The sequence below is a fragment of the Anolis carolinensis genome, chromosome 1 (assembly GCF_035594765.1).
Source record: "Anolis carolinensis isolate JA03-04 chromosome 1, rAnoCar3.1.pri, whole genome shotgun sequence".
NCBI classification, from domain to species: domain Eukaryota; kingdom Metazoa; phylum Chordata; class Lepidosauria; order Squamata; family Dactyloidae; genus Anolis; species Anolis carolinensis.
Window position 1 is genome coordinate 183047913 of NC_085841.1, and position 12791 is coordinate 183060703.

Genomic DNA, 12791 nt, shown 5'->3' on the forward strand with positions numbered 1-12791 from the left:
ATTTTTATATTCAAAGCATGAAGTCAAAATCACACCAACATGCTCCAGACTGAAACTAATTTTAAAACTAACTCTCCCTCTCTTATATATATATAGACATAGGCATAAAGACATGAAAATAATTCTTGTGCTACTGAAGCAAAACACTGTAATCCACTAATTGCTTGAAAAATGTGTATACTTGTGTCTCACCTATGGAACTAAGCTCCTTTGCCTGTGAATACAACTGCTTCTCCATATCCATGGCTTCTGGATCCATGACTTGAAAATATATTTTTTAAAGATTCCAAAAATCAAATATATTGATTTTTCCATTTTATATAAGGGATGAAATGTTACTACAAAACCGTATATAAGAAGACTAGAGTATCCATGGATTTTGGTGTTCATGAAGGGTCCTGGAAACAACCGTCAGACCTCACTGTAAACTCACTTACTAGGTTTGTGGAGTTGGGTTGGAGTCTGACAATACCTCACAATCTCTGAGGATGCCTGCCACGGATGTGGACGAAATGTCAGGAGAGAAAGCTTCTGGAACATGGACACACAGCCCAAAAGACTCACAGTAACCCAGTCTGACAATAGTTGCTAAGAGACGTAAAAGTGAGGCAATAGATATACAGTTCCATCCATTTGTTTGCTGTCTCTGGTCAAGCTGGTTTTAAAGGCAATTGAAAATATGCCTAATTATTTTAACCAGACATGATAGTGACATAATTGAAGATATCAAGGTCAAACTATGCCTAACTTGTACCACATTCAGCTCTCAAACTAGCATCAACTTCCAGCTCAAACTGGATAAATTGTGAGTGAAATCTTTGGCTTTAATCAAAGCTTGGAAAATTGAAGAGGGAGATGGGGGAAAGGTCTAATTATGGGTCATGTTATAAGAAAGGGAGCAGCTGGGTGTGCTACCTCTTGAATGCAATTTACAAAAAGATGAAATATAATGCCTCACACATATAGAATACCACCATGTTCAGTAGTGGGGAGTACCTTTTGAATAGTCTTCCCTTTGATTCAAGAACGTAGAAACTCTCCAGAATTTTAATTATTATTTCAAAATTCTTCCAAAATGGCCTTGGCCACGTCTACACTGAGAGCATAATGTGAAGGGTACCTTGATCAGCTCTATAGTGGCCAAACACCACATGGAGCTGAGCTGAGGTAAGGCGAGAGGGGACCACCTTAATGCATCCTTAAACCTGTATCAACCAAAGTCACGAAATATTCCAAACTCTGGGAAACTTTGGATCCATGTAAACTGTTTAGATTCCCATCCCATGCTTCCTGGGCTCTGAAAGGCAAGAGACATAGGATAGCACTTACTGTCCTGTCACATTCTCTGTATTGCAACAATCTCCATGTACCAACATGGTCCCTGCTGGTCAACAGTTGCCTGGAATAATATTGGTTGTGGTGACAGGGCGATTAGGGAAAAAACTGGGGTGAGAAGCATTCAGCAGCATTGGGTGGTCGGACTTCTCTCCCGTCTCCACAGCTCCCAGGGTCTGTGTGTGAGTTTGTGTGGCTACGGAAACCATCCTAGGGCTGAATGTTCCTGGGATAAAGGGTCATATAGATTTTCCCTTTGTACTGTTTTCTCTATTGTTCATTTCTTTGGTGGTACAAGGCTTGTTTTAGAAAGGAATGATTTTTTTAGTGATGCTTAAAAATGTAATTGCTCAGGTGTTAAAGCTCAATCATTTTTAAAATATGCAAAACTTTCTACCTCTGTTCAAAAGTTCAACAGATTTACTGCTTCTAATATTGTTATTTCCACTTTAAAAATTCATAATTTTTGATATCATCTAATGGAATAATAGTGTTCTTGCTTTAAAATAGATGCCACGGTGGGGCCATCAATAATTCTCAATTGATTAAATTTTCTTTTCTTTATTGTCAGGTCACATCAGCATCTGATCAATCCCTTGAATGTAGGAACAAACTGGCACATTCAGCAACCATTGTTTCAGAAAACGTTTACAGAGACAGATAATCAGCAAACTGACTTGCTGTTACACCTTTATTACTCTTTTCTTCAGAACAATTGATGCCATTTTAGAGCCCACGCTTACACATCCTGTTGAATTTCAATTAATCTGCACAATTAAATATTTGTGAGTGTGAGTGTGTGTGTAACCACACACTCCATCGATAAGCATGGCATTTTGTCTGTAATTGTTAGAATGATTTTCACACAAATTCTTATTGTTTTTATTGAAAAGGAATCGTGAAAATAATATTGGCACAGCTCTATATTTGAAAATCAGGCAAGGAGGGCTGCCAGACTGACCATCATCCTTTTGTCCCATCTACGTCCCTCTCACCCACAATACAACAAGAATTCTTTATTGATTAGTCACTTTTGACCATATCAAAACATGTAAAACATACAATACGTACACACTTACGCATACATACAATAAAACCATGTAAAGATACAAAACATCCCGACCTGCGGCCTAATAACCTGCTCCTAGACAAATACAGAGTAAAAAGGTTAAAATCAGTAATTTCCTAAGGAAAAGTTTGAACAAGGACAGGGGTAAGTAAAACAAGTGTCTTGTCCGTAGTAAATTTTAAGTTTGGATTTTGTTAGTGGCAATAATGTATCAGCTCTCAGCTTCCATCTTCTCACGAATGGCCAGATTTTGTGTAAAAAGGGCCAGTTTTAAAATAGAGTTTTTATCTGAACCCTGTAGAAGGATAGCACCCACAATACCTCGCCTTGGCTCTATGCTCGACCTCTATGTTAAGTGCTGGGCTCTATACCTTTACACCTTCAGACCAGACAAACTGCATCAGGCTTCACCATCCATCTGGTTTTATCTAGGCTTTGTATACAACAGCTCTGCCCACTGTCATGTCCAAGAGAGGAATATTTTGTAACATGGAAGTCAGCACTATGGTAACAGTATATCAGTGAAGTGGGAGTTGCTGTTGCTTGCAAGTCGTTTTAGCTGGCACAGGAGCAGAATATAATTCACTCAAGTAATTCTTAACAGACATTACTGAAGCAATGTGGAGTGAGACCTCATGGAAATGGCTCTGGAAAGCTATGGGAATTCACTTTTGCTCTTCTCTGAGCTCGATACTCTCTATACTACCTCCACTGCCTTACCTGATCATCTGTTTTTGAATATGGTAAGCAGTCTCTTGGGCCCGCTGAAGAGGGCCGCGTAATGCAATTGTCTGTATCAAGCAAAGCAGCTTTTTTAGTAGTAATTAGTGAGCAAGCTGAGCTGGGTCTTGGAGGAAGCAATGACTTTGCTCTAACTTTTGAGGCAGGAATTTTTGACAAAGAAGAAGTCTAAGCATGAGGAAACAAACAAAAGAAACACAAAATGAGGGTGAACAGTGAGGCAAATGGAGAATGCATGCAGTATGGAAAATAGACCACAAAGCAACACTTCAACAAAAAAACAAAAACAAAAACAAACCAGACACATCATGTGTCCAAATTATATTGTACACATGGATATAAGGCAATTGCATGGCTTGAGGAAATCTATTGACTATTTTCAGTTTCAAACATGGCCTTTCATAGACCAATGAATTGCCTAGCTCAGTCCCATCTACAGTAGAGTCTCACTTATCCAAGACTCGCTTATCCAACGTTCTGGATTATCCAACCCATTTTTGTAGTCAATGTTTTCAATACATCGTGATATTTTGGTGCTAAATTCGTAAATACAGTAATTACTACATAGTATTACTGCGTATTGAACTACTTTTTCTGTCAAATTTGTTGTATAACATGATGTTTTGGTGCTTAATTTGTAAAATCATAACCTAATTTGATGTTTAATAGGCTTTTCCTCAATCCCTTATTATCCAAGATATTCGCTTATCCAAGGTTCTGCCGGCCTGTTTAGCTTGGATAAGTGAGACTCTACTGTACTTCCTTGCATCAGCTTCCTACTATCCCAGCTCTTTTTCTGGAGACCCTTTCTCATGGGAGATACAAAAGGCTGGATGAGTGACCTTCCAGGTTGCAAAGAACTTTAGACCAAGGGCCCTTCCACACAGCCATATAACCCAGAATATCACAGCAGAAAATCCCACAATATCTTCTTTGAAATGACAGGCCCTATATCCCAGGATCTGATCCCAGGTTTTCTGCTTTAACCAGGATTATATGAGTCCCCACTGCCAGATAATCTGGGATAAACAGAAAACCTGGGATCAGATCCTGGGATATAGGACCTGTCTGGAAAGGCCCGGGGTTATCTGAGTCCACACTGCCATATATTCCAGTTCAAAGCAGATCATGTGGGATTTTATTCAGCTGTGTGGAAGGGGCCTAAGATGATAAAACCTGCTACTGCTGCAATGCAAAAGACTCACATTGCTAAAAACTGTACTAGTAATAATTTTTAAAATTACACACCAAAAAGGCATCTTGAGGGTTTTTGCTCACCTTCAGAATGGGCTATTTTTCTTCTTATGAGTCATTTTTTAAAAAAGAAAAAGTCCTCCCTCCCCCAAATGTTGGTGACAAAAGGAACCAACTTTCAAATATTCTAGCTAAATTACTGTTTGGGGCTTTGGGTCTATATTTTATAGGGTTTTAAAAAACAAACAAACAAACAAACCAAAACCAAGCTGATGAAATGTGAAAGAAAATATTGTGAAAAGATCTAGTCAAAATCTTCACAATGTTATTTTTTCAATTTTTCATTAAAACATTTTAAAACTTTTAAACATAAAAATAGACCAACACAACAGAAACAATAGGTACATAGGACATGGGTTATTATATTTCCATGATTTTGAAATTCAAAATGAATCCTTCTGCAATTATTTGTTCTATTATATTCATCCTTTCTAAGTGGAAAGGGTCAGTGGAATAAGTATTTTCCTCTCATTAGTTTGATTAGCATTAGAAAGAAATAGGAACCATGTTATCTCAATGATATTACAGGTAGCCCCCAAGTTACAAACAAGACAGGTTGTGCAGGTTTGGTATTGAATTTGTCTGCAAGTCAGAATAGGTACATTTTTCAAATATAACTCTAGCCAATTATATATAAGCTTTGAATAGCATAGGGAAGGGTTAACATCCCTGTGGTGTTTGTCTTGCTGTCTGTGCCCCTGTTCAGAAGATTTCACCTCCCTTTCTGTGATCATTGGATTTTGAAAAACGTGGCTTGTTGTAGAAACAAGATTGGCGAGAAAGCTTCAGTGGAGACACCTTTTCTCCATAACATTTACAGGAGTTAATTTCCCTTCCTAGAGATAGATTTCTGTCACTTCCTGTTGTCTCACTCGTGTTCTTAACTATGAGTCATTTGTAAATCAGATGTTTGTAACTTTGGGACTGCCTGTATTCTCCTTCTGTTCTTTTGCCTGTAATACTTACCATATCAGTTTCCCTGATAGTACCGAATTCCAAACCCTTTTATACCAGACAGGCCTGTAGCCATGATTTTGATTCGGGGGGGGGGGGGGGGCTGAGTCTGAGTGAGAGGGGATCTACCCTAGCAAACCTTTTGTATCGTTATCCCAATTACCCCCATGCATATGGGATATATTGAGCATGGTGATTAGATCATTATATGAATATACATAACAGTTTAAATAATAAATGAAAGGTCTTCTCATGAATCACTCTGAGAATTTAGGGGGGGGGGGGTGAAGCCCCTCAAGCCCCCCCCCCCCCCCCGGCTACATGCCTGATACCAGAGTTCTAAACAAGATGCTGTAGGATTTTTCTAATTGCTAGCAATAATGATAATAATAATAATAATAATAATAATAATAATAATAATAATAATAATAATAACAACTTTATTTTTATACCCCGCCCCATCTCCCCGAAGGGACTCGGGGCGGCTTACATGGGGCCTGGCCCGATAAAACAAACAAATAACAGTAACAAAGCAATAAAACAATTATCCCAGTAAAAAACATCAACAATGACCTGCCTGGTCTCTAATAATAAACAGGAAAGCACAAACTCAGGTATTATTGGGTTATTTTCTTTTCTAGCTGGATGGTGGAATACCATAGCACCCTTGGTCTGGGATTGGCACTATTAAATTTATGGGCTTAACATTTTTTTCTGATGCAAAACTGAAAATATTGTATGCTAGTGATGATGATGATAGTGGTGGTAGTGGTGATGGCAAAGTTTAAGAAATGAAATGAAATAAAGAATAAGAGACAAATCAACAAAATTATTATCTACCACTGAGACATGACTCAAAAACTCAAACTTCCAAGCATTTTAAACATGGGCCATATTCCTCTATTATCAGACACAGCTATGACTGCAGCACCTTGGAAACTCTTTAACTAGAGTGAAGCTTGAATTAGGAGGTAGTTGTTGAGGTCATGTTCAGTAATTATTGAACAGAAAAATGGCCTCCCCCCAAATTAAGAAATCTTAAATCCGGTTTACAGTCTCGTAAATATTGGTTGGGACCCAATGTACACTTTTTAAAAAGATCAAATCCATCTCCACAGAGACACAGCCAGTTCCAGAGGGAAAAACTAAGATCTCATTTGAATTTTTCCCTTTAATTGTTGGCACAAAACAAGCATGTATATTAATAGGGGAAAGGATCCGTTTTGCATCCTATTTAACCATTTCATATATTTTCAGTTGCTCCTTCTCCTCAATATTAAGGGAGGAAATAATCTTAAATATCAATAAAAATAATACAACGTCCTGTTCGTACAACATCCAACATCCTCTGAAAATGAAAACGTGATTATACAGATGATTATATATATATCTCCCCACATTAAAATACCATATTTTCTGGCTTGGGGCATACAAATACATACTGAGCTATCTTGGATATGACACTAATTGATGCTTCATATTCATCTCATGCACATAGCCTGAAGGTAAATTTATACATTTTTTTTTAATACTGTTGTGAATGAAACAAGGTGTGTGTACACTGAACCATCAGAAAACAAAGCGGTCATCATCATTACATTTTGTTAATTAATTGTAAATTAATTGCATGTTGTGTATATGTGGTTAATTGGCTCCCTGCTAGTTTCTCTGGTCTAACCCCAACGATGTTTCATTAAACATGCATATTAAATTGAGGACTGAATTATTTATTCTTGTCTGCCCATTTAAAGAGTGAAATGATTAATGGCATGGCCAAGATGGCTCTTGTGGCTCTTGAACCAGCACATCTTCCATTCTAGGTAAATTCATCCTAGGTTTCTTTATCGTGTTTAGATCTATTACTAAAATCACTCTATCTGAGCTCTGATAGAAATAGACCCATCAGACTACAGTGGTACCTACTAGGGCTTGGTTCAGAAACCTTCCTACTGTCCTTGAGGATACCAAAATTCACAGATGCTCAAGTTGGATTATGTAGAATGGCATAGTAAATGGCATCCCTTCTATAGCATGGCAAAATTAAGCTGTGCTTTTAGAAATTTTATCTTTAAAACATTTACAATCTGTGGATGTCTGAATCCATCAATACAAAATCTTAGGGAAACAGAGGTCTAACTGTAGAGGTCTGCCTGTATCTTCAAATTTTAATTTTGGCTGAGCTTGATACAAGATTCCTGGTATGCATGTATTATTTGAGACTACTGTTGATAACAACATGCAGTTACTGATCTCAGCAGTAATCTAAATACTGGTAGCTACTTAGTGCTGAAGAAATCGTGCTTATTGCTCCAAATACATTTTCAGTGTAATTCAACTTACTATACTAATTATGTGAGCCTGAAATTAACACAAGCATTATTACTGTTTATTTTAACATTACAAAACAAAACACTGCCCTCTTTTTTTGGCCCATTATAACCACTTTTCACAAATTGGTCCTTCAGGATTGTTACCCTATTTACACAGATGGCAGAATGTTACACTTAGAAGAGTTTGTGGTAGTTCAAGCAGACACCAACTTACGGCAACTATCCTAGATCCTGGCAATAACTTATTTAGAGGATGTTTCCCAATTGCCTTCCTCTTAGGACTTCATCACATTGAGCTGGAGAAAACAAAGGAAAGCAGGGGAAAGGATGGAGTTTCATGGGGTTAGGTTTTTTAAAAAGATGAAGAATTTACTCACTCCCATCACACTAGGATTGCCTCCTCCAGCTTCTAACTCAGTGGTTCCCAACTTTTGGGCCTCCAGGTGTTTTGGACTTCGACTCCCAGAAATCCCAGCCAGTTTACTAGCTATTAGGAACTGTGGGAGCTGAAGTCCAAAACACCTGGAAGTCCAAAGATTGGGAACCACTGTTCTAACTCATTTGCTTAATACCCATCACATGGGCTGGCGGTGACTCCTCCCATGTTAAGGATATCAGCACACTTTTTAAAACAGGCATTTTTTAAAGCAGCACTGTTTCCAAGGCCCTTCCACTGGAGCAGATTTAAGGCTTGACAGCAGCATGTATGAAAAAGATCTTGGAGTCCTAGTGGACAACAAGTTAAACATGAGCCAACAATGTCATGTAGCAGCTGAAAGAGCCAATGGGATTTTGGTCTGCATAAATAGGAGTGTAGTGTCTAGATCCAGGGATGTCATACTTCCCCTCGATTCTGCCTTGATCAGACCACACCTGGAATCACACTGTGTCCAATTCTGGGCACCACAATTTAAGGGAGATGTTGACAAGCTGGAATGTGTCCAAAGAAGGGCGACTAAAATAATCAAGGATCTGGAGAACAAGCCCTATGAGAAGCGGCTTAAAGAGCAGGTCATTTTAGCCTGCAGAAAAGATGGCTGAGAGGAGACATGATGGCCATGTATAAATATGTGAGGGGAAGTCATAGGGAGGAGGGAGCAAGCTTGTTTTCTGCTGCCCTGGAAACTAGGATGCGGACCAATGGCTTCAGGAGATTCCACCTGAACATTAGGAAGAACTTCCTAATTGTGATCATTGTTCAGTAGTGGAACTCTCCGCCCTAGGGTGTGGTGGAGGCTCCTTCTTTGGAGGCTTTTAAACAGAGGCTGGATGGCCATCTGTTGGGGGTGCTTTGAATGAGATTTTCCTGCTTCTTGGCAGGGGGTTGGACTGGATGGCCCATGAGGTCTCTTCCAACTCTATGATTCTATTATTCTTAAGGTGGCACTTTCCCTGGGGTCATTTGCACTAAGATTTCCTCCTATTGTTCCTCCAATATTTTATTTATCTTTTAAAAAAATATCACCCCGGATCGTAGGAAATAGTTTTAAATTAACCTGCATCTTTACAATGCCAGTGCATTATGTAACTCTAGTTTCAAACAAAAAAAAATTAGAGCAATATTCTTTTTCCAAGTTATAATATAGGTGGCCTTCCTAAATCAGTATAAATAAAATTCCATTGAAGAATATTTGAAAGAAAGAAAGAACAAAGTAGAACCTTGGACACCTGAAATACAGCAATGGGAATAAATTCTAGAAGAGGAGCCATGTTAGTCTGTAACTGCAAGAGTAAGGATTAGGCTGACAAATGTATGAGTCCAAGTAGGAAGTGGTTGGCTAATGTTTACATGGCATTACTAAGAGATGCATGAAGGGAAAACATCTAAGAGTAGGTATGAAGAAAACCATTTAAGGGGCTAACAGCCCATTCTCATTAATAAATCTAAAACTCCTGATATCAACAATGGCAACTATCAGATGACAATCTAGTGTTGTGAGACAGCCCTCATTATCAGAAAAAGAACTGTCTGATCACTTTGAGGTCAAGCTTCTGCAAGCTTGGCATCGATGAGGTTAGTTTGCTGCTAGAAACATCTCACTCCAGCTGCAGCTGAGAATTGGTGTAAGGTACAAGACTAGAAACAGCCTCTCATTTGCAAAATGTATTGACTTCACCTGCATATGCTAACAACATTCTTTCAAACAGTCTAGAAAGCTGTGAGCACTAAACAATTAACAAGTACAAATGTAATTCCATCAGATGTCCATGGTGTTAGGATTTTCTGTGTTAGGAATGTGAGCAGAAGCAGGGAGGAGAGAAGAAATAGATACATTTCAACTGTCATTCAGGAGATGGGGTTTCCCTTAGCCTATTCTAAGCTAGGAGCCCCTGATAGCACAGCGGGTTAAACCGCTGAGCGGCTGAACTTGCTGATGAAAAGTCAGCTGTTCAAATCCGTGGGATGGGGTGAGCTCCTGCTGTTAGCCCCAGCTTCTGCCAACCTAGCAGTTCAAAGACATGCAAATGTGAGTAGATCAATAGGTACTGCTCAGGCGGGAAGATAACAGTGCTCCATGCAGTCATACTGGCTACTTGACCTTGGAGGCGTCTAAGGACAATAGCGGCTCTTTGGTTTAGAAATGGAAATGAGCATCAACCCTCAGACAGACACGACTAGACTTAATGTCAGGGGAAAACCTTTATCTACTTTTACCTATTCTAAGCCAACTACTCCTCATTGAGGACTGCAGACTTGGGCAGCGTGGGGTTGAATTCCAACACATAGTTGCACAAACACATATATATCAAACTATTAAACTACTTAATTAAGTGCCGAATACTGGTCATTATTTGTCTTCAAGAAAGTCTTCAGAGCCTTCTTGATTTTATTCAATTTGCACATGTGCTATGTTTACAATATTTTAAATTGTTCAAACTGCTTTTAAATTGTCCTATTTCTTTTTACTACAAGCACTTCTGAGATCCTTGAATATGGGAGGGGATATAAATATTTTAATGAGTAAAAAATAAACAAATCAAGTTTTACATAATATCAGCCTATTTTTAAAAGTGCAAACATATTTCCCTCAAAAAAGATGAAAAGGAAAACAAAAAAGAAAGAATATTAAAAGTGGCTGAAAGAAACTGAAAAATGTGCTTCTTGAGTATTTGGAAATCCTAATTAAAAATTACTCTTAGGGCCTTTCCATACAGCTATATATAACCCAGAATATCAAGGCAGATAATCCACAATAACGGCTTTGAACTGTGTTATCTGAGTCCCCACTGTCATATATTCCAGTTTAAAGCAGATAGTATGGGATTTTATTCAACTATGTGGAAGGGGCCTTAGACCAACAAGCATATTTGCAATTCACGGCTTATTTTGTGCAGAATTTGCATAAAAACTATTTTGGTGCAGAAAACCACATTTTCTGCAAATATAATTATGTTGAGAAATTATGTGTATGAAATGTTCTTTACAAAAAGTGAGAATTTTGCACATAATTGAAAACAGCCTCAGAAAACTTCACATCCAGGAGAAGTTTGATACAAGTACTTGTTGCTTCCTTCAAGGATGGCACTAGCAAAAAAAACACCAAACCAAACAAAACAAAATAACCAAAACAAAAAAAAACTGTATCCCTAAACAAATGTAACAGTGGCTGCTGATTTAAAGTTGTTAGAGAAACTAGTTTCTAGAGTGCGGAGACTGGGATTAAATCATATTTGAACACTTTACTTCTGTTTTGGGAAAACCTTATTGTTAGTTCCAACTAAAACAGACCCATTTAATCAGTGCAATTCAGCTATACTTTGACTCACCACTCAAATCTAATTCTGTGGGTTTACTCCAGTTTTGGCTAATTGATAATATTCAGGTCACTATCCTCACCATGTTCATAGATAGAAAAACCTATTCAAAAACAGTGCTATTAAATTTGGGGTTTTTTCAGGTTTAAGTATGTACCAGATTAAGGGAACTGACAATCAAATAGATGCCTTTAATAAAATCTTAAGAATTTATTGGTTACTTTTCTACTGTGCAACTGTTAGACTGTTTTTCCACCCTACGACTCATTTTGAAGAGGAATGAAAATGATATGTTTAAAACTGGCAAACGAATTCTTCAACTTCATTTGCAGAAAGGGTGATAAAAGCACAGGAAGCATATAGAAAAAGTGAGCAAGTAGACATGAATAATCAAATAAACCATTTTACTCACTGAAAGTTTTTCCTTTGCTTGCTTAAACATCCCAGGAGTTTGATTTGTTTCACCAGCAGCGGCTATTGGATACAAAGAAAACAAGATGCTCATAAAGTAATATCAGGGTTATCTGTAACATATCCCATTTAAATTGCCATGCAGTCTATTTTTAATAAAAAAACTTTTTATTGACAATAACTGATTATAATTAATAATGCAATTAAGATATAAAAACATAATGCTCCTTAGTGTTGTTCTGGGCAAGAATGTTTCACAGCTGTCCAAGGGGCCTTGTCAAGTGGTTTCATTTAGGACTCTTATCCAAGCAATCAACTCCCATAGTGCCATAGTATAACCTTGTCCCTTTTAGCAAGACTAGTGGTAAAGAGGAGTGATAAATTGACTAGAGACAAACTCCTATTTGCAGTTTCAGTCTAACTGCCAGTCTCAGTTAGAACAGACCTATTATATCAATGGGATTCACATGCATGTTGACTTCTCATTCAGTTGGCCTGCTCTAGTTGTAACTAGTAAGTGGATTTGACCCACATCTTCTAAATATGCTTTTAGAGAGGAGGATAAAATTGAACATTGAAACAAATCAATACAATGAATTGCTGTTATATGGCAATGTTTCTGAACAGAACTCACTTTCACTGACACAGGGCAGTTCTACACAGACGTAATATCTGTGGGGCAACCCAGAGTGTCAAACTCCAGATAATCCCCAGGATGGTTCTTACCAGCAGTGCACAAGCCACTGTGGAGGTGGGAAGGAGTCCTGTCTAGTGGTGTTGAATCTTGTTTTAAGCACCTTGTGCCATCAGTAAGCCACCCCGAGTCCCTTCGGGGAAATGGTGGCAGGATATAAGAATAAAGTTGTTATTATTATTATTATTATGGTTCAGTGCCAATGGACAGACTCCTTCACCACCCCCTCCTGTTTTCATTGTGGTGG

At 38.1% G+C, this 12791-nt stretch overlaps 1 protein-coding gene and 1 long non-coding RNA gene across 33 annotated transcripts in view; one reads left to right on the forward strand and one right to left on the reverse strand.

The window, feature by feature from the left end:
• Positions 1–12791, reverse strand: part of map2 (microtubule associated protein 2) — a 331665-nt gene that overhangs the window by 23064 nt on the left and 295810 nt on the right. For 23 of the 32 annotated variants that reach the window (XM_062961372.1, XM_062961363.1, XM_062961338.1 and 20 more), the window contains 2 exons: positions 11852–11913; positions 3125–3313 (listed from right to left, as the gene is read on the reverse strand). In XM_062961372.1, the coding sequence (XP_062817442.1) occupies positions 3125–3313; positions 11852–11913 (251 nt within the window). The remainder of the gene's footprint in view (positions 1–3124; positions 3314–11851; positions 11914–12791) is intronic. The other 9 variants (XM_062961386.1, XM_062961379.1, XM_062961409.1 and 6 more) reach the window with 1 other exon arrangement.
• LOC134293552 (uncharacterized) lies at positions 418–7188 on the forward strand. Its single transcript, XR_010000509.1, has 3 exons — positions 418–805; positions 1907–2548; positions 7105–7188. It is a non-coding gene; the product is annotated as an uncharacterized LOC134293552 (long non-coding RNA).